The sequence below is a fragment of the Camelus dromedarius genome, chromosome 16 (genome assembly GCF_036321535.1).
Source record: "Camelus dromedarius isolate mCamDro1 chromosome 16, mCamDro1.pat, whole genome shotgun sequence".
Classification (NCBI taxonomy): domain Eukaryota; kingdom Metazoa; phylum Chordata; class Mammalia; order Artiodactyla; family Camelidae; genus Camelus; species Camelus dromedarius.
The window spans coordinates 41,932,766-41,957,951 of record NC_087451.1 but is presented as its reverse complement, the minus strand read 5'-3'; the positions used below and the strand labels follow the sequence as shown (position 1 = coordinate 41,957,951).

The window sequence follows — 25,186 nt, the reverse complement described above, 5'->3', positions numbered from 1 at the left end:
GATTCACCCATTTGATCGTTTTGTCCTCACCACAGTTCTGTGAAGTAGGTCATTATTACCATCCCCATTTCACATAATGACACTGAGGCGCAGAGAGAGTGAGTGATCATAAGTAATAAAGTGGGGCTCTGAATTCAGGTCTTCTGATGCCAAATGCAATAGTATGTCCATGACATGATACTTGTTCACAAATAAAGTCTAACTGGGGAATACTTGCTGTACTTTTTGGGGGGATATCACATCCCTGGACAAACAACCACATCAGCTGAAAAGGAAGGGACCAGACCCAGGTCTGAAACAATGCTTATTAACAACAACAAAACTTCAGCTACCGTCTCCTTATGTCCTGGGCTGTGCAGAAGCACTTTATATACACTGCGGTGTTCACTGGCTCCCAGCCTCCCTGTGGGATGGGCATTAATCTCTGTAAGAGAACAGAGACTTGGGATAGGTGATGACTTGCTCAAGGTGACACAATTAATAAGGGACGGAGCTGGGCTGCATACCCAGGCTCACTTGATTCCAATCACTTAAGATTTTCTGCTTCTTAACAAATCACTTCCATTGACTGCTGAGGTCTCAGGTTTGGGCACACAGGCCACTGTTATGAAGTAGCTATTATTATTGCCATCACACAGATAAGGAAACAGGTTTAGGCAATTAAGCCCAAGGTTACCTTGCTAAGAAGTGGTAAAGTCAAGATTTTAAGCCATAACTGCCATCCCCTTCACAGATACCATCCCACCACCTCCACCATGCTAGCTGCATCTCACAAGATTACGTCCAAGGTCCTTGATGGCCAGGTCCTCCCAGGAGAGCTGAGCTTGTCCACACCACACACCAGACTAACAGCTTCTCCACTAGGTCTCATCAGCACATCAACATCAAGACATGCGCTGTGAGGTGCTCTCAAGGTATGCGACAGTGCCAGCCTCTGCCCTCAACACCTGTCCCCAACTGGCAGTTGCTCACTGCCTGGGGAGCCCAGACACGGGTGCTCCTGAGAAAGTCTGGCTACCCAGAGCCCCTGCACACCCTCCCTCCTGCAGACTTATACCAAAGAGGAGGCTCTAAACCAGACCCTCATGGCGAGGCTGGTTTAGGAGTGCCAATCCCCATTCCTGAGCAGTGGCTCCTGGGTCCCAGAGCCCAGGGCAAGAGCAGGGATCCTTCCCAGTGTTTCTGGTTTCAGGATAACAGCTAAGGATCCTTACACGTGCATTCAAGCCAGGGCCTTCTTCTGACCCCACCTCCAGCTTCCTACCCAATACATCCCCACTCTTTCAACAGGCCACGCCAAAACCCAGCCAGCTGAGAACTGAGTTCACACCCTCCCCCTTCAAACCAGCTCCCCTCCTCCATTTCCCCAGGACATCAATCATTACCGCCCCGAAGGAAGCACTCTGACACATTCTCACCCCCTCAGGGGATGAGCTCTCTGCCCTCGGAATGAGCAATCTCTGGTATCAACCCCATCTGCCTGGCACCTTATCACTGCTCCATGACATCTCGTAATTATTGACTTTTTATGTTAAGAGGGTCCAATACTGGTGTTGAGCTATTTTTTTTCCCCTGAATTGAATATCCCAGGCCTTCTACATCTTTAAGGGCCGTTCCCTCCAAATGGGTGACCTCAGAAAATTTGTTTCAAGGTGTTTTCTCACACAGGAGGGGACCATGGCTCCCATTCTGGAATTCTGCTCTGGGGGCTGCCTTCCAAGGGTCTCCCAGGGCCCCTGGGCTGCAGTAAGAGAGGCTGCTCCCTGCCACAGTGGTGAAGGAGGGGGAAGAAAGAGTTTCCTGGAAGAAACCACCACAAATACTGAATTTGGGGCCAGCCATGCACAGAGCAACAAGAATTCAGATGACATCCAGGAGCATTCAGGGTTTTATCTTTTGCTATTCCCAACAGTGTGGAGAGGTCCAAAGGACGGCGATGATTATGCTCCGCTCCTACAGAGGTCCCAACTCCCCCACCCCTGGTCTTGTCCCCACATAGGCCCTAGCATGAGAAACTCTCATCAGAGCATGCTGGAAGGTGCCAGGAGAGTGGAGCCAGTGGCTGGGCTCTGCCCAAGCTGTCTTGGGTGAACGAATTTGGAGCCCATCGCCCGGGCTGGAAAGGGGAAGGGAGTGGAACTACCTTCCCTCCGCACAGCCCACACCTGCTGGTCCCTAATGAGTTACCACCCACTGAGGGTTCAGCTCCATTTCAGGCTTCTCGGGCCTCTGAGCACCACTTCTTGGATGGGCTCTGAGCTGGTGTGAGGAAGCTGTGAGCCTGCAGACATGGCACGGCAGCCCCCTCAACAACTCTCCCTCACTGCCTTTGACAGTTAGAGCCTGATTCAAGCTGATTCACTCCCTCATGCCATCCCCTTCCCCCCTGACTTCTCCCACAACTCTTCCTCTCCTGCAAGCATCCTGCAGCCACCACCTCGCTCTCTCCCAGAAAGCCTCCCAGCTAATGTCCCACTGCTACAGCCACTCTCAACTGCTGTCCCTCCAACTAGGAGATTCTGCATGCTACTTTGTCCTCTGCTTATTTCATGCAAATAGTTCTTGTCTTTCCAGTTAAACAGGAACAATAACCTATCACACCTGGAAAGCATTTAAGAGCCGTGGTGGTTCTCAACCTTGGCTGCACATAAGCATCTCCTGGAAAGTTAAAAAAATCCTGAAGCCCAGGCCACACCCAAGATCAAGTAGCTCAGATTCCCTGGGAACAAGATTCAGGATCAGGACTTTTTAAAGCTCTCCCGTAAGTGGGTGAGAATCACTGCTTCAGACCTCTGGAGTCTGCTACAAACACTAGGTCATTTGGCCCCATGTCCACCCTGGGAAGGGACATGGGACAGGTGTTACTCTCATTCTAAGAGGAAGAAACTTAGGCTCAGAGAGGAGCCTGCTGCTTGGCGGCCACCAGCAGGGCTGGGACTTGAAACCAGGCATCTGTATCCTAGATTCACGGCTTTTACTGCTGCCTCGGGCCTTTTTAATTACTGCCAGCTGCAGAGGGCAGAGGTTGTTCCCAACCCCTCCGTCTGCCCTGAAATAGCTAACATGGTGCTGGGCATGTGCCGGGGCTCTGGCAGCTGGGTACTAAAGGCTGAGGAGGTGGGAGGGCTTCCCTGCTGCGCCTGGTCAGGCCTATGCTGGCTGTCCTGGAGCCGGGAGACTCCAAGGCCACAGTCCCCTCTCCCTGGGTTAGTCACAGGCGCCTTAGCCTTTAATGTATGTATGGTGACTGACCACCCCGGTTTTCTCCAGCCTGAGGAGGTCACCAGGATTCAGGACTTTCAGCTTTAAAGCCAGGTTGAATTAGTTGCCCTCCTTGTCTCTCCCCCACGTGTGGTTGACATATCTTTTCCTCCCACACCTCTCCTTTTACATTAACCATCACTGCTAATCAGGACCTACGAGCACAAGGGTAGGGCATCAGTGGCCTTGAACCTTCTAGCTCCCTCTTGGCTACAACAGCTCAGCTGAACCTGGCACCCATTTCTCAGAAGTCTGTCATCTGCATAGGCGGGGCTTACCAAGTGCCGCCCCCTGCAGGCCATTGACCCAATAGCTATGGAACACCCACTACATGCACAGGATGCACAAAGGTCTCTGCAGGGAGGACACACCTCAACAGCTACTATTCCCCAAGGAACGTGTGATGCTAGAAGGTATGTCAGGGACAGGGGCTTCTTGGAGGTGACGCAGTATTTGAGGGGTGTCTGTGGCACATCCCAAAGGAAACAAAGGAGCAGATCTGCAAAAGAGTATGGTGTGCTCCCAGAAGGCCAAGCAGTCCAGGGAGGATGGACAGCTGGGCAGGGGTGGTGGGGAGGACGAGGAGGTGCACTGGAGTGGGCAGTGACAGGCTGGCCTGTCACACTTAAGGTGCTGTCCTCAGCAGACACAGAAGCATCAGTCAATGAGGGGGCCCACCTACCAGGAAGATCTGGCCCCTTCCTGAACCACATAGGAGAATTAGGCTTCCACCCCCATCCCCAGCTGATGTGGGGCAGGAGTTCCCCTGGTGTAGCCAAGGGCAGTCCATTTGCCTTGAGTAGAATGCTCTTGTGCTGGAGCAGTCTTTCTCACCCTTGTCTACACATTACCAACACCTGGACAGCCTTTACAATTCCGAATGTCCAGGATGCATCCCAAGCTAATTAGATCTGAATGGATCAGGGTCAGGCCCACACGTGGGTATCTTTAAAAGCTCCAGAGGTGATCCTGATGTAGAACCAAGGTTGAGAACCCTCTGTTAGAGGCACGTGGGGCTGAGGCGGGAGAGGGCCTGCTCACAGAGGAGGCCCTATGGTGGGGGGCTTACCAAGGACCTTCCAGAGCCCCGTCACTGCCATTCTCTCCAAAGGCCACATGACAGGGAAGGAGACAAAAAGGAAAGAAGGAACTGGCCCACCAGGAAACACTTTCCATGCTTATCTGCAATATGCTCACGTGCTGAAACAAAGACTGAAAGGGGAGGGGAGTCCTACAAATTAGAAGGAACTAGGATTTCAGAAGGTGTTTTTTGGCCATGTCCTGAGTTCCAAGGGCCCAGAGCCGCTCCTCAGCAGGAAGCTTTGGATGTAAAAGGAACCAAACCAAACTTGCCCTTGTTCCTTCCTCAAGTACATCAGGCCAAGGGGAGGGTGGAGTTCTGGGCAGTCCAGCCAGAAAGGGTTATGTTGCTCCCTAGTGGCAAGACCTAAGTCCAGCTCCCATTTTCCACTTCAGAAGCTCCCCCTTCAAATCCTCCTCCCCATTTCAGTTAGGAATATACTTCAGAGCAGAGAACCTGCCATGTTAAGGTGAAACAAATGCATTACAGCCCTATACCCAATCCCAGAAGGCTGCCTTGCTCTCCTGCAGCTCGTCTGAAGCACGGGAGGCAGGCAGGTTGGCGCAGTGGTGAAGAGCCTGGGCTGTGAAGCTGGACAGAGGGGCCGGTTCTTCTTGGACTCCCTGTGGGGCCTTGGAAAAGTCACTGAAGCTCAGCCTCTTCATCGTCACAACCGGAATGGTACGTACCCTAACTCAGAGGGTTTGTGAAGATTAGAGGAGCAATCTGGGAAAATAACCAGGCCTGACTTTCAGTAAGGGACCCCGGCAAGCTAGCAGTCGTCCAGGCCTGGGCGCTCCTCAGAGCAGACGTGACACTCCCCTCCCCCGTCAGACCGGAACAGGTCATGCTTCTCTCTGCCTGGATCCCGGGGCTCCAAGCCCAGTAGGGATTCCCCAGGGCATTTCTGCAGGGCTTCATGGCTTGCACTTGAGTGTCCTTTTCTTGGTATTGACATTCTACTCTGACTTGTTCTTGGTCCTCACTTCTTTATATTTCACTGTTTTAGTTATTTCCTGTAAGTCTCCTCAAATCTTTTCTGGAATAAGATACAAACTTTCTTTCTTTATTTTGGACTTGATAGGTTTCGCTCTTTACTCACATATGCTGAGCTAGTTCAGCATGTTTTCAAACGTTATAATCTTTGATTAAGACAAAAGCCTCTGTCTAAAAGAGACACATCAGAATTACCTTAAAAGCTTAAAAAATTTTTTTAATTCAAAAGTTCTGAGGAAGACTGAAGGAATCTGTCATTTTTTAAAAGCTTCCCAGCTGCTTCTGACGCAGCCAGCCCCACCCCTGGTCTCAGAGCAATGTTTGGGAATCTCTGGCCTGAAAAATATTAAAAAAGGGGTTAAAACAAAGAATGTCAAATTCCTTTACAAAATATAATTTTCTAGATAAAATAAACTGCAACTTTATTCAATGGATGTGTTTCAAAAACAGTGAGTGTGTAAAGCCAAATTTGTGAGTCAAACCCATTTAAATTCATTAGGGCAAAGAACTAAGGAAAAAACCCGGCAGTGAAGCCGTCTATAAAATCAAGACTCTCCTACTTACTTGGTCTGAGTTTGGCTTAAGGTGGTCACACCTGGAGTAAAGGTCCACGGAATGGAGATATTCCCAAGTTCCTTGACAACCCACCTGCCTTAAACCACAACAGGCACACCGAATTCCTGTACAAGGCCACAGAGGCTGCTCCCATGAGTTCCTGTACCACCCCGACTCCACTAGATGGTGCTCCTGCCCTGGTCTTGGCTCTTTCCCTATACTCTGAGGATGGGCCGCGACAGGCCAAAGTGTGCTTCTCCTGGGGCCCTGAAAGCCGACGTGTGAGAGCAAAGGCAATCACATGATGAAACGAGCTCTCAGTGTTCCAGCATCTCCAGACATACTGTGGCCGCTGTTCCTTAGTTCCGGGTGATAAACATCTGCAAAACTGCCTCCTCAATTTTTATTACAAAGTAGGGAGAATGGCTCTGAAGGTACAGCAGGAAGGGAGGCCTTACTTCTGGTTCATCAAGACCAACAATCACTACAAAGGCAGGTGTGGAAATACACTGATGTACATTACAAATAGATGTCACATCAGCCAATAGAGGGCAGAGGGACGGAAGAGCTTCTGCCTCCCCAGAGTTCAAGTCCAAATGGCTTAGCTGCTTCTTGTACATCATCTTCCAAGTGCGTGGTCTGGCTGGATTGCAGATGCCCGGGCTCAGAGCCAAGACCATGCAGTTTAAAAACTCAGTTTATGGATTGCCAAGAGAACTGTGCTGGGTCCCTGGGATGGCAGGGGTGCTGGGTGTGAGAGCAATTTCAAACTGGGCCTCCCCAAAGTCAAAGCCTCAACCCCTCCCTCTGTCCACTCACTAGGCCAGTTTTCACTTTGGCAGGGCCCTCAATCCTTTTATGAAGGGGTCATAGATTCCCCTTTCCTTGAAAACCCAGGGCCCCTCTTTGGCCCAGAGGGTTTGGAGCAATGGAGATCCCACAAAAAGTGTGAGATCAGTACCCAGGAAACATATGTTAAAAATCTGTGACAAGAAACATTTCCCCAAAAGGGATCTATGCGACAGATGTGCCTGAAAAGACCAACACTGCTTCAGAAACAGGTGGGAGGTAAGTAAGGGAGGAGGAAGAGAACACCTACAGAAAAGGGGAAGATGACTGAAGACAGTCCAAATGACAAGAAACAAAGATAGGAAGCACACAGGGCAAGAAAACCAAAGGTGGGGTTAACACTGACCAGGTTTCAGTTCTTCTGGGAAATTCTGAGCATTATTTATGTCTTGCCATGAGACTACGGAGCCTAGAGCTGGTAGGGCCTGTGACAGATGAACACATACGCTAACCAGTTCTTTCTGGTACTTTCAGAGATTAGTCTCATTAAACAGACTGGCTTTAAAATAAATTCTAGAATACCCTGGGTAGTGGTACAGCCTTAATTCAGGGTTGGTCAGAAAAGGAAAAAGGCCCTGGTCCCTGAAAACAGGAGTCTTACAAGGACAAACATACCAGGGACATCTCTAGGGTGGCATCTGCCCATTCTGGCTAGGCAGAATGGAGGCTCGGCTAGCAGTTGCTAATATATTTCTAAGAAGGGAAGAGAATCACTTATGAATTAGAGATGCTAAACCTAGCGACTATAATAGACAAATCACTAACCTTAGCCCACAGCTGCTTTCTAAAGGGCTAAGGCCCAGCAAAGCCTGGGCATGGGCACTGGGCTGCAGTCTTGGAACTTTAAAAGGCAACCATTCTACTAACTACTGAAAAAAAAAAAAAAATCGGTGACTAGGGTCTTCAGTTTCAAGACTGACCACTCCCAGGGAGTAACAGTGGCCTCACTTTAGAAAGGAGAAACACCCAACAACTATAATGTGGAAAATCTTACTCGTGTCAGCAATAGCGCCAATGCCTCTGTTTCCTCTAGGTAGCTGCTTCCGGGGGAAGGACGACAAGTGTTAGCAGTCAGTTATCTGCATGTCGTTTTGGGGCGGGTGTCGGGGAGTGGGGTGGAGCTAGTAGCAAGAGCATGTGACTCCACCTACTAGAATGGGTGCAGGAAAAGAAGGCCCCTTGCCCCTCCTCTCTGCTTGTGCTCCAGCCTACCTATTAGGAGCCAGAAAGGCCGGAGCATAACAAAGGTGGGCAGCCCCGTCCGCGAGCTCACTGTGAAAGCCTTCCCGGCATGTATCAGCTACGCGGGCAAAACCACCAAAACCACTCTTTTCTTCCCCTTTCCCTCACATCAGCTTCTCCCCAGGTGAGTGAGAGAGAGAGAGAGAGAGAACAGGTACTTGGTTCATTTCCTAAGCGCCGCACATCTTGGTAGCATGAGTTTCCCCTCCAAGTTATCACAAGAAACAGAGCAGGTCTGAAACTCCCACCAGGTTGCAGATCACAATTACTTCTGAGTGGTCTTCACAGTTAAGACGGGCATACATTTCAAAGGGCGGCGTTCAGGTCCCCCTCTCTCTTTCGCGCACAATCACTCACTCACTCACACTCTCACACGGTGGGAACGCTGTTCAGCCGCCGGGCTTGGCTGGCTCATGTCAGGTACTGCACCACAAGGAACATGACCACACAGGTGAGCAGCATCCCCCCGATCATAAAGTACTTGTCCTGGAAAGCCCGCTTCTCAATGAGGCGCATCACTGTGTTGGACAAGCCCAGCATGTTGGCAATGTCAAGGATCTTCTTCTGAGTCCCCTGGGGCAGACAAGAAGACAAAGAAAAACAAAGATCAACTCGTGTTGCCACGGGTGGGTGAATGTCATCATGAGATGGCGCTTCACCAACAGTCTCTTGGTCATGCCTAAAGCACATAAAAAGCAGTGGCAAGCAGAGAGGTCACTCTCATGTGGTCAAAGGCCTTTGGATCAAGGTCCCAGAGCAAAGCAAAGGAGAAAGAAAAGTCTTTTCTACAAATGTGCCAGAACAACAGGCTATATAATGAGTATCACATATATGTACCACATACATACGCACACATATATGTCAGTATATATAATATACATGTATGTGTTAAAAAATGATCTTTGATTCCTACTACAGATAAAAATTAATTCAAGATAGGTCACAGAATTAAAAGCTAAACCTATTAATAAAGTTTCTAGAAGAAAACATAGGCAAATATCCCCAAACTGGGAATAATCCAGGTGTGTCTCAACCAGGGGATGAGTGAACAATTTATGGTATATGTACAATGGGATACACATACAACGCTGGGCAGTATAAAGGATCTGATTACAGCACGTAGCAATGTGAATGAGTCTGGAAAACATCCCCGAGAGGAAGCAGTCACACACAAAACAGTAATATGAATGCACTAAGTTCAACAACAGGCAAAACTAACATATGGTGAAATAAATCAGAACAGTGGTTGCCTTGGCGGGGAAAGGCAGGGGTAGACTGACTAGGAAACGGCACCAGGGACCTTTCAGGGGTGATGAAGATGGTCTAAGCCTTGACAGCAGTGTGAGTTACAAAGGCTATGTATGCATTTATCAAAATTCAATGACTGTATAATTAAGATTTGTGTACTTCACTGTATGTACATCATACTGCCATAAAATTTTTTCAATTACAATATTATATGTTTTAAAAAAAGGACAACATCAAAAAAACTTCTCTTTGCTCCCTGGCTCTAAAATGCTTGCTATCAGCCTGTGCACTTTGTAGAGGAGAAACCTCAGGGATTCTACAGAGGACAACATATGGCTCGGTGTCTACGTTTATGAGACGATTTGAAGAGGGCAGGATGGAACTACAGACACACAACTAACAGACACCAACACAATGAACTAAAACCCCTTATTATAAATGTCACCATCTACCATCCAAAAAAAAGGGCATTTATTCCTAAACCAGTAGCTGAAACCATACAGGCTGCCTTTCCTCTGGGCTTTCTTATTTTCATTTTTAAGCACATTCCATTTCTTACGAAATAATAAACATAAACAAATGCTGGCCAGACCCCAGCTTACACACACATCACCAACTGCATTTGTACGATGGCATCTAACCTAACGCCTCATATCCATCTTTTAAATGAACAACAAAGTAATGAGCAACTGAGAGAAGAGGCAAGAGAAGTGAGAACAACTCCAGGCATCGTGGACAGGAGTTCAAGACCCATGTTCTGCCCTGATGATGATTATCAAGCCTCATCAAGCGAGATCTCTCAAGTCAAACTTTATTTCTACTGGAGGAGACCTAAGACACGTTTTTCCTACAACAGTGATGATAAAAATTATATTCTTGCTGAAGAGTCTGCTTAGCTCTGAAAGTCCAGACTATTTCTTCACCTTATGAAGTTCAAGTTAGCAAGCTTCTAAAATCACCTGAAAACTAACAAATTTTGAAACACGTATTCATTTTCAACCACAAATTTCCCCAAATCAAGGCTCAGCTCCTTCATGCTCCCTCCTAGTCTCCTTTCAAATGGTTTACACAGAAACTTCCTGGACAGAAGTGGGGTGGGAGGCAGGTGGAGGGAATCAACAGACAAAAGACAGGCAGGAGGTGTGCAGAGGAAATGGAATTAGAAACTATCTGTTCCCACTCCAACTGCCCGCCAGGCTTTCCCGTGCTGTCCTTCTGGGGACAGGGTTGGGGCAGAAGTTGCTCAGACTCCTCAGGGATACCATACTTCGGCAAGAAGCTGACATCAGCTTTAACAGTAAGCTCTGACTTCCACTGGGCTGACATGAGTGTGACATGAGTCTTGTCCTGAAAGGGTTTTATTGTTTTTCTGAGATATGGGAAGGAGGCCAGTAGTTTTCTAAAGGAAGGACTGATCATCGTGTATCAGTTTAGATTACTACAGATGACTCTTCTGAAAGGGGGGCACCCACGACGCTGCCGGAGAGCATGCTTCCAGACCACCTGAAGCACCGCAGCCATCAGCAAGAGATGAGCATTGCTCGTGGCTCGCCTGACCTTCTCCCCGGCAGAGACGGCAGGGGCTGCTCAGAAATGGACTGAAGTCCTGTGGAGCTGACAGGCTCAACGTGGGCCAACAAAAACCAAGATAAAGCTCATGCTTCCGAGTGACTGTTTCTCACAGCTCAGTGGCTGGGAGTGCATCATTCACAGGGGGCCACACCCTGACAATAGGCATAGCCCACACCCCACTATCCATCAGGGTTGATACAGGAAAAGGGCTGAGGCTGAAACATCACGACTGACATCAGAGGCTGTGTAATGTTTCTGTAAACCACTCCCAGGAGGTCTGAGTCCCAGCCAACGGGCAGGGCTTCTAGGAATACCTGTGACTAAACGGAGGAAAGAGTCACTGGGGATCAGCAGCACATGCTCTGGAAGCTATGTGCTGCTGGTCAACCAGGGTGGCCCTAAGACCCCCAGCCCACGGGGGCTTCAGTAACTGCAGTACAAAAAGGTCTCAGTTACAAGGGAGTCCACTGCAGAGGCCACACAGAGAGTGAGAGGCCAATGACAGCCGTGTCTTCCTTCTGACTAGAGCAGAGTCTATAACAGAATTTCTCAGTCCATTACTGCTTCCTCTCGTTGCAGCAGTCACTTTCTTAAGTTTGGAAAATGAAAAAGACCTGGATACCAAGACATGCCACATTATGATTCACTGCAAGCACGAGAAATATCTCCTGGCAAAGGGAATTGGATTACTTTTGGACTCACAATAATTCAATTCCAACAGAAAGGAGATCCCAAACTCAAAGGCTCTGTCTCACCACCACAATATCACAATTTAGGGATTTGTGATCAAAATGTAAAGGCAGGTCCCAAACTGCTGGATAAGGCCAAAACAAAAGGCCCTCCCCCTGTCCCCCAAAGAGCCCCCACCTTCAAGGTCAGTCTCTGGGCCCTCAGTCCGTCCAGGATACTGTGCCCGCCTCCAATGAGGTCATCCATGCCATGGTGAACTTTCTGGAGGGAGGAGTTAAACTGCAGTGATTCATCCATTGGTATGGTGGTGTCAGAGTCCTGTGAAAGAAACGCAGGCACTTGATTAACTTGGCTTCCCGATCAGCTCCTGGGCTCCCACCACCTGACTGCTCTGCTTTGTGGCCAAGGCCAAGTCAGAAGAACAGACAGAGGGAATGGGCAGGAATCTGAGGAACCTAATGGAGATGAAAAAGCAAAGCAAAGATCTGGGGTGGCCTCTGTTCACTTAGGGGAAGAGGCGCTCTCCTCAGGTTTATCACTCTCTGAACGAGTTCCACTACACAAGTCTTGTTCACCCCTGCCTCTGAATTCCCACCTCGCTGGGCTTCTCCTAGAGACTTTCCCTGACTACTCGCTAACCCAGCTTGTTCCAAATGCTCCTTTACTTGGCTTCTCCCCAAGGTAGTATTACGTGTTTGCCTTTGTCCTCTGGCTATTTTATCCACAGCTTTTCCCTCTGATTAGACTGAGACTGAGGAGAGAAGAGACCCGGTTTTCTATTAAAGGCCTAACAGTGTTCAGGACTGGACTATTACACCTGAGCAGAGAAGAAAAGTCTGTAAAGAAATGAAGCAAGAAAAAACTAATCTCGATCAGGTGCTTTCCACATTGCGTGCTCTCCACCCTAAGCTCACTTAATCCTCATTCTAACTTTATGCAGAAATTATGATAGTATCCCCATGTTAGATGAAGAAACTGAAGCCCAGAGGTGGAGTGAGTTGTCCAGGACCAGGCAGAGTTGGTAAGTGGCATGAGTCCCACTGCTGAGCGTAGAGCCTGCCCTCTATTAACCATCCGGTAGGAAGAAACACCAAGGCCGACCCCAGGGCTCCATTTTCACACTGCAAGTGGAAAGGACGCTGAAGCAGGTCACGACCAGCCACAGTACTGTCCTTTTTCCTTCCTCCAGACATCACAAACTCTCCTGCCAAGCTGCACTGTTTTTCCATCATCACGAAGAGGTTAAACCACCTTTTCTTTGCTACTCAAGTTCAGAATCATGTTCCATGTATACATTTTCAATCCCTCCTGCTAACATGGGAGTTTCTCACAGGGAGGAGTCTTGTTTTTTTCATTTAAACACGCTTTACTCTCAGGACCTTAAACAGCATTCTGCATAAGCAGATGATCACTGGGTCAAGACTCCAGTGTTTGAATGAATCAACTAAAGACTTCTTTTCATTGATTTGACAAACGTTTATGGAACACATTTTATATACAAATCCCCCCTACTCTCCCATCTGAAAGGGTACCACTGAGGGGCTATATCTCTCAGAAAAATGTCTTATAGCTCCAGATCGTGGAATGACCAGGAAGAAGATCATTCAGTCAGTTTTTATTAAGGGCCCACTGTATGCACAGCATCACACCAGGCTGGTAAAAAACAGAGTAATTCTGGGTGATCATCCCTGGCCTAAAAAAGGCCTGAATGCCCAATGTCACAACTACCAAAAGCCCACACAACACCTTTTAGTGTGTTGTATGGTGCCTCACACTTTTGAAAGGTGGCTATGCTTACCACTCTACCACCAACACATCCTCATTACACCTCTCAACTGTTAATCATCATTACTTGACTGCTCACGCTAAAGAAACCAAAACTATGCAGGCATATTCTGAAGCTCTTGGGGAAATTTACTGCGAGTGTGGACACAGCAAAGAGAGTTAAACATCTGCAAAGCGGGAAGTGATTTGAATTCTGATGGCAGACTTAGAAAGCTAACATCTCTTTACAAAATATAAACTCTGTAAAAACAAAACAATTAAACAACAACAAAAAACCCCTAAAACCTACCTAATCTGGTAGAATATATTATACAGGACACAGAAAAGGCCAGTATGTTCTACAGCCACGTGCAGGAAATAATCCTACTGAAATCTAAGGACAGGACGCTGATGCTCTAAGAAACGAAACGTGCAAACCAGCAGGACACTTTCAAATGGGCTCAAGTCAAGCAATCCCTCTAAAACGAAGTATCTGTTAACAAATTCCTCCAAATGCTGCTCAGACTAGAGTAAAAACATTTTAATGCATCTGGCGCTGGAACCACACACATACACAGCACAATGGCAACTGCCTGAAGGCAGCTTTGAAATGCTGCCCTCACTAAAAACAGTCTAAGTTCTAATCATCTGTCTCGATCTGGTCAGAAAAACGCTTCCACCATGTGAACTTCCACCTCTCTGCATCGGACCAGTCAAACCAGGTAATTTGCACCTCTGCCCATTCCTTCAACTGAATGGCTTCCTCTTCAGGTTTCTCTGTCAGAGAAAGAGATCCCCTGTTTAGGTCTAGTCTCTGCAGCAACACACAAAGTCCACTGTCACTCCCAGTTGGTCTCCTCCTGCCTGATCAGTCTGCTTCCGACACCCCCTAAACAGACAATGCTCAGAGACCTGAGCTCCAGCTCCAACAAGCTGTCAAGTTCCTGCAGACCCTGCCCGGGCACCTGGCTTACGTTAGTGGTGAAGGTGCGAGACAGAAGCTCCTCTCGCTGTCTCTCCTGCTGTTCCCTTGTGTATCGCCGATGCTGGAAGTTTCTGAGAGCAGTCTGCAGGTGCTGGACATCATACTTTAACTGGTCAACACGACTGGAATTGATAGAGAGATTAAATTCCAGGAGCCCAGAGCAGCAAAACTGAAGGCAGCCAGACTTTGTAACAGGAAAGAAGACATTTCCTTACTTCCCCCTACACTACTCCATGCTATCCACCCCTGCCCCTGCCAAATAATCTGATTTTGATCAACGATGTTGAAAGTAAAGAAGTAGCTTGCGGTTAAAGCAGGGTTGTAGCACATGAGATTCCAGCAGCTTTACTTAAATATCTGCTGGTCTCTGATTCTGGATGCATGACAGGGAACAGGTGACAGGAAGCAGGTTCGATGACCTCTTCCTGACCTTCTAGGGATTATTTCACTCTCCTGGAAGAAGCCCAAGGGCATCTTTGGAGTAAAGCATCAACGAAGTTTCATAAAACTTTTGGGAGCAGGGGCTGGAGTGGACGTGGTGAGAGTGCTTTCATTTTAATTTCATGGGGGTGTATCAAACATTAGATCAGTATTTCATTAAAAATAGATTGACTAAGGTGATTAAGAGCAAGATACTTCAACCAAAGAATGCAGTGGGAACCAAAGAGAGTGAAATTCCCTAGCAGCATTAGGTTTCAAGCAGCCATGGGTCTGGTCAGAAAAACAGGTCTGGGGGCAAAATTTCAAAATGACGCCAATGAGAAGACACAAGTCTTCTGAGCCACTAACATCAGAGGCTATTTATTTTTTTCTTAAAAATTGAAGTATAGTTGATGTACGGTATCATATACAATATGGTGTACAATATGGTGATTTACAATTTTTAAAGGTCATACCCCATTTACAGTTATTATAAAATATTGGCAGGGGGTGGGTATAGCTCAGTGGTAGAGCGCATGTTAGCATGCACAAGGTCCTGAGTTCAATCCTCAGTACCTCCATTAAAAAATAATAAAACAAAATATTAGCTATATTCCCTGTGTTATACAGCACAGGCTTTTTATTCTGAGGGAGTATCACTCAAACAGAATTATGCTCTTTATAGACTTTATCTTTGCATAGTCTCAGTTTTTCAATGTGTAAATGGATTTTCAGAATATTTGATGGCCTTGCTGGGAGAAAGGCCTGATGTGATAGGCCTGGGGTGTCAGAACACTCACAGTTTGGCATTCTGTCTTTTGTTAGGGGGCTCCTTGCTGGACAAAATCTCCAGGCGCTCTAGATGGATGAATATCTGGTCTAAGCTTGCTTGGATTTCGTTTTCTACTACTGCACAAAAGAGAAAAAAGAATAATTGCTGGAAAAGAGATAGTGGACTTAAGTTAGAATGACAAATCAAACATACCTTTTTTCCCATATCCAATAAACTCAAAAATATGTATTTCAAAAGAAGAAAAATGCACACGCTAATGATGATGGAGAAAAATTCAAATTATACTAAGTGACTTTGTAAACACTGTTTCAAAAAAATATATTTAGAGCTGCCAGTGCTATAACAATGCCAATTTTTTAAGAAGCTGAAGATAAACCTGTTGAAATAAATCTCCTGCCTTTAGAAAATAAAATGAACACTTAAAGATTGTCCAAATAAATATTTTAAGTGAAATGCGGTATTTTCTGACACAGAATGTGGTCTCTTTTCCTTTGAGAGTATTCTCAGATATGGGTTATAAATATCTGGTTAAAAAAGCTGCCAACTGAACTCCCTACAAAACATGAGGTTTAAAAAAAAAGGCGCAAAGGGGAAGATTAGTATGTGAACCACAGGAAGAGTTCCCTTAAGAATGGGTAGACTGATGTTGGAGTCCTCAAAATAGACCAAATATCAATAGGAAAAACCCAGGAAAGAATCCATAGAGGTACAGATATGATAAATACAGCATTTTCCTTAACCCTTTTGATAAACAGTCAAAATGACCTCTTTTCCATTTCTAATCATGAGACTGCTGGGAAGGCACACAAAGTCAATGGATCCAAGCTAAACTGGGCACAAAAAAAAAGGCATCCAGATTGCCTCTTGCCCAATAAAGAAATGACAGTAGAGATGGGACATGTCACCTTCCTAGGTAGCTGACAGCTAACAAATACAGTTCAGAACAAGGTGGGGCACAGAACCAAGAGAAGAGGTGCTTTTGGAGCTGCAGAAAGGAGACAGGAGAAAACTGAAGAAATGGGCACGTGACCGTCAAGGGCTGAGAGAAGACAGCTTCCACGGGGGGTGGGGGCCAGTAAAGCCTGTGGGGCCGACTCAGAGAAGGGACCTTTCCTCCTACAAGAGAAGAAACTAACATGCAAAAAGCAGCACTCTGCTCAAAAGAATCCATGGTGTGGGAACTAAACTAATTAATATTGCTGTTCGTTTCTGAATAATCCTCCTAAAAAGCCACAGTTCTCAGCTCAGAAGAAATGACCAATTCCAGTTAAACATCTCTGAATTTTTATGGACTACATTCCTCTAAGGACTAGGTAATTAGATTAAGACAGATGGAGGAAAGTACTTCCATTCCCATAGGGCCATGTCAGGTTGAGTGGAGGGGTAATGGGGGATAAGACTTGCAGGATTCCAAAGGGCAGAATCAGGGAAATCAGTGACTTTGCCATAGGGTTTTTCTGTCCACCCTAACAACAGAACTCATTCCACGCTGAATCATGAAGCCCCTGAGGCAGAAATGCAGTCAGGAAACCCAGCCCATTAGCACCGTGTCATCAGAGAAAGGACTCTGGTCTCCATAGTTAATTACTCACAGTGCAGAGACTGCTTGTCTGCCGTCTCCAGGCGTCCCATGTGAGACTGGATCTCGTGGACCTGCCTATCAAAGGAAGAGGGAGGAAATGAGTGAGACAGGAGTAATCAACAGTGCTTCAGTCAGGAAAGACAATTTTTCTAATGCCAACATCTAACTGATTCAAATTGACAGCATCGCTGAACTGTAAAATTTGTATGTGGCACTTTAGGTCACATGTTTTGGCAGGGTTTCTAATATTTTAACATTAATATTAATAATAATCCTGACAGGAAGCATTTAGTAGTGCTTACCACTGAGACATTCTGCTAAGTCAATAACCCTATGAGGAAAGTACTATTATCATCCTCATTTTGTAAATAAGACAACTGAAGCCCACAAAGGTTATGTAACTCATTCAAGGTCACACACCAAGTGATAAACCTCAATCAGGACTCAGCCAATCGCACTCTCTGTTCTTTGACCCAATGTGCTAAGCACTGGTCTGTACTAGGGAGCATCAAAGGGCAAGAGAGATATAATCCTTGTGCTTGAGAAACAGTGTAATTAGGAACGACAAGCCAGATAGACACGAAAAGTCCCAAGAAGATTTAAGAGAACACTAACACATACAAGCGTAAACAAAAAGGAAGCTGAGGAGCTACGCACAGCAGTGCTAAGTGAAGGCAAGTGAGTAAAGGAGTAGGCTGGGGGAAGCTCTGTGGGCGAAAGCAGTTCTGAACCATTTTGAAGAAGGGAGATGTGCTTTGGTGAAGGAAGAGGTAGAGAAAATGATATGCAAAAAGGCATGTAAGGCATGTCATGTGGGGCACCAGCAGGCTGGCCTGCCTGAAGGGGAGAAGGGGATGAGGAGATTAGTGGAGGAAGCCATCAGAAGAAGGCTCTGTAAGATAGGGATCTCCTGTTTGGTAAACAGCCTGCCCTGGCAATACGAGGCAACTGCCATCTCATTTGGAAACGCAATACTGTACCTGGGACCTCTGGCATGGTTCTGATTATCAGGCCCCAGAGCCCTCTCTGGCGTCTCCCCAGGGCTTGGCCATGATCACCTTCAATGAAGCCCTTCCAAGCATCCTCTGTGATCAGTTCTTGGGATATTATTTATCCTGCCCCAACAACTGACTCTTGGTGCTTCTGGTCTCTCCATGTGAGAGCCACATGAAAGAGTTCACTCCTGTGAGCTGTTCTATCAGTTCCAACCCTCGAGGGAACAGTCAGCAATCATTCTTCACCAGGAGCAGCACAAACTGTGACCCCAAATTTACTAATGCATGCCAGGAGTCCAAATTTGGTTTGAACCTGCCTCTGGTCTTTTCCAGGACTTCCCTGTGGCCTCTAAACATGATCCATGGCCCCAGAAGCCAGGGCAGCTCTAATGACCTCAGAGTGCTCCTGGGCAAGACCCACAGTCCTGAGAGGCAACTCAAAATCACTGCTAGAGCCTGAGAGACCAAACTGCGACTTCAGGAAGGCAAGTCCGAATCCTTTCGAATGGAGACATGTGGAGATATGGAGGCAGATGTAGGAATGCAGCTTGAACAAACCAACATCTGGATCAGGGTAACCGTGGAAACAGCTATAGTAGATTGACTAGCAAAATGACAGGAAAGAGAATTAAGACTACACTGAAGGCTGGATGTGGGCAGTGACGTAAACTCCTAATGGTGGTGGGAAAAGAATGGACTACAATAAATGCTGATGGCTTAGTTAGTTATCCATATAAAAAAACACATCTCATGTAACACACAAAGATAAACTCAAGATAGTTTAAAGCCTAAATGTAAAAAGCAAGACTTGAAACTTTCTGAAGAAAATACAGGAGTGCATATTATGACTTCAAGTTAACAAAAGTATCCTTAAACAAGACAAAAACCGAAACTACCCCCCCAAAACCCTACAAATCACAAAATAAAAGACTGATAAACCTGACTACAATAAAACAAAAAGCCTTTTTACACCAAAGGCACAACTAAACAACAACGACAACAACGACAACAACAACAATAACAACAGGCAGAGACTGGAAGATAACTGCCGCAGATAACAAAGGACTAATACCCAGAATATATAAAGAACTGCTACAGATCAACAGGAAAAGTCAAACAAAGCAATTTTCAAAACTGGCAAAGGACAGCTGACAGAAAATAAAACCCAAATGGTCAATGAATATATGAAGAGACACTCAACTTTACTAGTACTCAGGAAAATGCAAAATAAAAATGACATCATATCTCTTCCATTAGATTGACAAATATTTTAAACTTTAAGGATGAGGGATTCATGGCAGGCAAAACAATGGTACCCAAGGGATCCTGAGGAAGACTTCCAGGTTCTACTACAGGACTGCCTTTGGCTCTGTGTTTTAGTCAATATTTTTCAAAAATCAACTGATGATTATGAAATTTGCACATGATTCTGTGCTCTAGTGAATTGTTAGTGTGATTGTGCCATAAAGCAAATATTAACATTTTTCATTTAGGCTAAAGTAGTATGACGAAATTTGTCAGGGATAAGAAGCATTCTGACTTGAGATTAAAAAAAAAAAAGGTCAAATACACAATTATAGAATGGCATTCAATTTTGGGAGCCATCTGCTAAAGGTACCCTACCAATTAAAGGTTTCCCCAATAAACAGGATGAACAGGATGACTAGGAAAGAAGTCAAGTTATGAAGAATGGTCAAAAGAGCTAGTGATAATAATCCTCTGAGAAAAGATAAGAAGAAACAAAACTAAACTAAAAGGGGGCAGCTGGTGCTCTTCAAATATCTACAGATGAGATATAGGAAAGGAGTGGGCCTGCTCTCTGGTGCTGCTCCTTAAGGGAGACCCAGAACCAAAAGGTGCAAATTTCAAGATGACAGATTTCAGCTCAACACAGGGGAAAAAACATGAACAATTCTCAACCGTCTCTTCAAGAAAAGGAAACAAAGAGTTCCGTGTTTAAACACAGGGTATATGAACTGCCTTGGGTCTTCTAAAGGGTCTTCCTGACCAAAGTGAGTTGGAATGCCAGATCTTGCCGGTCCCTTTCAATTCTTAAATTCCGTGAGGACAGCAGGAGAGATGATGCCAATACCCACAAAACCCTATGAACACTCTTCAACTGGCTTTTACTATTTTCTAAGCTAAAATAGATAACCTTTAAATTGCAGGGAAACATTATTGACTTACATCCAATCTCTATTTGCTCTGAATGAACTGGAAAAGATATAGCTAAAAAAGTGATTCCAATCTCTACATTTCATGCCCAAGAGGAAATAAATGCAAAACAGCAGAGCAAGTATGAATGGCATGGTGGGAACTACCATATACCAAGTGGCAAATCTGTTTTATACTGAATTAGGAATTCAGACAACACACTTGAAGTCAATAAGGAACAGTTGATACACAAGTATAACCTGACAGCGTAGACCCTAGAAATCAGAAGTCCTAGCCCTGCCTAGTGTGGGGTCAATGGTGAAAACACAATCAACCAGAGACTGAGCAGCAAGTAAGCAAGAATCACTGCTGCTGATTTGAAAAAAAAAAAAAAAAAAAAAGTCTGCAGAAGATCTAGGAAGAATTCTAAAACAGAACTGCTTTTTAAAAGTCCATGGAACTACTGCTCCCATCCCCACCCCCTCATATACACCCACTTTGCATCCGTGCTGCCTCTGACCAGCTGGAGCAGGGGCAGGGTTTTGGAATTAAAAGATCTGCGCTGAAGTTCTAGTTCCACTATTGTAGTAGCTGAGGGACACTGAACAAGTCACTTAACTCCCTGGTGCCTCAGTCTCCTCAACTATAAAACAAAGTACTGATAATCACAATTATTTAAAGGGTTGTAGATCCAAATGCAATATGAAATTGCCGTGCAACTCCTATAGAATCATACAGAAGTTTGTTGTTTTTACTTTACTTAAAAGTAGTGGGAACCATCTGGGCATTTTCGCCTCACCCACTTTGCCTCTACTATATTTAGCCTCTCATCAGAAGGCAAAATCAAAAAAAGGAAAAACTGGTCTTGAGATAAGGTAATAGTTTTTAAACCCAGCTGTTCATCAAAATCACCTGGAGAGCTTGTTAAAAATAGAGCTGCTTGTGCCCCAAACCTATTGAATAAGAATCTCTAGTGATAAAAAGGTCTGGGACACTGAATGATCCTGGACAAATATGGGCACCTTTACAAGCACTAGGATCTCAAAAATAGAAGCTTGGCTATTAGCTCCTCTATAAAGTTCATCCTAATGCAGTGTTGTTTAAGTGTAAAATGTTTACTGTTTTTCATCTTTCTTTTTTCATTCATTACTCAGGTAGTTCAGGAGTTTTCAGGATACGTAACTTTAAAATGTTGACGTAATTCCAATGTACTTTCAGGAACATGGCAAGAGATAACTACAAGTTGGGTTCAAAGTTCCAGTAAAATTAAGATGTCCCATTACTATTGTGTCAGTTCAGCTATAATCATTAATTTCTGCAATTGCAAAAGTGAACTGCTGATGTGCACAGAATTCCGTGTTTCCTTTTAAAGACAATCACTGAAAGAAGCCTTACAGTTTAATCAGCCCCAAGCTTTTATTTCATACATGAGGAAAACAAGGTGAAGCAGTCTAGAACCAGAATTCTGAGTTCTGGTTTAGTCCTTGAGGGGAAAGGAGGCATATCAGAATATACTGCAGCATGGAATGAGGTAAAATCCCTGAGGGCAGGGCTGTACCGTCTGCACCGGGAATGGTGCCTGACATATAGTAGGTGCTCAATAAATATTCACTGAATGACTGAGCAACTGTATAGTAAAGGGTCTAACAGTGGTTGGCTAAATCTGGCCCACTCTGTTTTTGTTTAAAAAAAGGTTTTATTGGAATACAGTCACATCTATTTGTTTAAATATCATCTTATGGCTGCTTTCACACTGCAATGGCAGCACTGAGTAGCTGCCACAGAGACCGTATGGCCCGCAAGGCCTAAAATATTTACTACCTGGCTCTTGATAGAAAAAGCTGGTGAGCCCTGCTATAGAGCCCAAGGGTCTACAGAGTCTGAGTGTAGGTCATTTGAGGCCTGCAGAGGTAAGGAGTTCATTTACAGTCCACAAAATTGTTTGGGACACCATTTAGTATTCCTCCTCTAAGTTTACATGGAACTGAGCTACCTAGTTTACTCTGTGATCAGCTACCTGCTGCACTAATAATAGGCTGACTCTGTGAACAAAATTATTCTTAAGACTAAACTGGGTCACAGCCTCCTTAGCAACATCCTTTAACCAAATTAACTAACCAGATGAGACTGTACATCACAGATTAACTTCAAAGCACTACTCAGTCCACTGTGCTTTGCTATTGTAAAAGATCTGCCCTTTCTTAGTAACACGAGCATAATTTTTATGAGAATAGGGTACCCCAGTGTAAGACCAATTTTGTCATTTCAATACTATTACAGAATAGGCTCTATATTTTCACCTGCCCAGACCAAACACTTCATCAATAAAGCAAAAGAAAGAAAAGTAGAAAGTGAAATAGTAACTTAAAGAAATGAAAATGAAACATAAACTTAGAAAATGAAATAAGAGGATCATTATCTTTTCATTCTAATGCTTCAAAGTACTCCTTTAGTTGTGAATTCATTAGGGAGGCAGGTCCCCATTTTATTTCTTCTCCACGTTCTGGGGGTGTGTTTAAGTGTTTTCATCAGCACAAAACTACAGCATAAACTTGGAAGTTGTTAAAATAGAATAGGTATAGGTATACACTCCAAAAAATTGAAAACAGAGACTCAGATATTTGTACACCAATATTCTTAGTGGCATTATTCACAACAGCCAAAACGTGGAAGCAACCCAAGTGTCCTTCAATAGATGAAAAGATAACAAAACGTGGTATGTGTGTATATCCACAAAAGGATATTACTCAACCATAAAAAGGGATGATATCCTGATACATGCTATGACGTAGATGAACCTTGGAAACATAATGTTAAGTGAAATAAGCCAGACACAAAAGGGCAAATACTGTATTATTCTACTTATATGAGATATCTAGAATAGGCAAATTCAGAGACAAAGTAGAACGGAGGTTATCAGGGACTTGGGGAGGAATGGGAAGGTACTGCTTAATGGGCATGAGTTTCTGTTTGGGATAATGAAAAAGTTCTGAATATGGATAATGTTGATGGTTACACAACATTGTGAAACTACTTGATGTCACTGAACTGAACACTTAGAAATGATTATAATTTTAAATGGTAAATTAAGTGATAATGGTAACTTAAATAAAAATTAAATGATTAACTTTTAAATGGTAAATTTTCTGTTATGTATGTTTTACCACAATAAAAAATAAATCATAAAAATCCAAACAGAATAGATATAACCCTATTTCCATATCACACCAAGTTCCAAAAATTCAGGACAATATGAATAAAGGATACTACCATGAAATTTAAGTTATGAGATGCTAAACCAAAATTCAATTTCCTTAAAGGTAATCTGTAACCAGATATGAATACCAAGTACTGTAATAATACTGAACGCTATCCGTAAAGCGATTTCTTTGTATAATAAAAACATTGTCTTAAGTATAAACCAAAATCAGAATAAAAGAAAAAAATCACAGTGTAGCAGCAACAAAATGTGGGTCAATCAAGAGTAGACTGACATCATACAGAAGCTGTGAGCTATTGATTAAACTTTGTCTGACGACCTTAACCCAGTGATGAATCCTTCTAAACTGCTTAAGGAGATCCTGTTTGTACTGCTAATTTACCTTCTATCCCATCGTACCACACATGTCAAATCCTTTTTTGTACGTGCCTCGACTCACTAAATTGTAAACTCCTGTGTGCAGGGGCCCTGACTCCCCAACCAGCTCTACCACCCCGGACCACACAGGTGGCAGCTTCTAAACAAAGTATTATAACCTGTAGGTGCGACTTTCCCATCACCTAGTCTACCCAGCTGGTAGTCACGGCCTCGAAGATTCCAGGAGGCATTCGGTCCAATGTCCTCAGGCATCAGGCCGGACCCTCTGATTGCCGTTAACCTCGACATCCCGCCAGAGATTAAGCACTTCCGAGCTGCCCCCACGGCAGCGCCCGAGCGGAAGGACTCAGCCTCCATACTGGCAGATGCCCGAGGCCCCAGCCCCGGGGGGCAGGCCTCGCCCAGCCTGGCTTCGCCCCAGCCCATGCCCGACGCGACCCTCACTTGTGTGTTTGCTGGTACAGCGGCTCCATGTTGCCGGCCCCGCCGGGTCCGCTCTGGCTTCCTCGGAACACGTATTCACAAACCCGCTTCCGGCTTCCGGTCGCAGGACCCTCCCTCCTCTGCCGGCTAGGGCTGCCTCAACGCGCGCCCGACTGGTGGTGGCTGAGAGAAAGAAGAAGGGAAACGAGAAAAGAGGCCTAGAGAAGAAGGATAAGTGTATTCAGAGGTTCTGACTCATTTAGGGGACGAGGAAGTATAGATTTTGGCAAGAGGCTGTCTTCAGCATTGAGTCAGGCATTGGCAAGGGCAGTCTTAGAATACTGACGTGGGGTCCTCAGAGCAAGGTTGGAGGCCCGCGATGGAAGGCTCTTCCCTGCTGGAGAACGTTAGGAGGGTTCCTGCTTGACTTCGAGTTAAACTGTTTAACTGTGGGCCTAGAGATTTCACTCTTCACTGGAGTCTGTGGCACAAACATCTCCTATTTAGTCCCCTACCCCATTTTTCCATGTAATAAACCCACAGTGAATGAGTGGTTACCATGTATCATCTGTGCTGTGGGGGAAACCGGTTCTTCCCGCCCTCAGAGAGGTCGAGATATAGAAAAGGAAATAAGATTTGTGTACAAATAAATATCTGCTAGGTGGAAGTCAAAAGAGACTGAGCTGAGCTAAAGTCCGCTCTGGTAGGAGATTCATGAAAGACTTAATGCTGGGGGTAGTATTTGAGTTAGGACTTGAAGGATTTGGTCACTTCGGCCTCTCCATGTAGACTTAATCCGTTTCCATGCTTCCAGGCTTATCTGCAGTTCCTCCCAAGGGAGGAGATGTTCCTCTTCCTTTGACAATTGATGCTTCTATTTTCCTGTATCCTGGATCCCACCCAGTTTTGTATCCCAAGAGACTGTCCACCCATGTATGTTGTTTCCCTAATGTTATTTTTCCCATTTATTCTAATGTT

The 25,186-nt window shown here is 45.2% G+C and overlaps 1 protein-coding gene across 1 annotated transcript; it reads right to left on the bottom strand.

Moving 5' to 3' along the window:
* Positions 1-5,534: 5,534 nt before the first annotated feature.
* GOSR2 (golgi SNAP receptor complex member 2) lies at positions 5,535-24,346 on the bottom strand. Its single transcript, XM_010981760.3, has 6 exons — positions 24,230-24,346; positions 17,049-17,113; positions 15,464-15,572; positions 14,233-14,365; positions 11,672-11,812; positions 5,535-8,557 (listed from the first exon to the last, which is right to left on the bottom strand). Exons 1-6 carry the CDS (start codon positions 24,256-24,258, stop codon positions 8,396-8,398), a joined length of 639 nt encoding a protein of 212 aa, XP_010980062.1. The 5' UTR covers positions 24,259-24,346; the 3' UTR covers positions 5,535-8,395.
* Between the last annotated feature and the right edge of the window lie 840 nt (positions 24,347-25,186).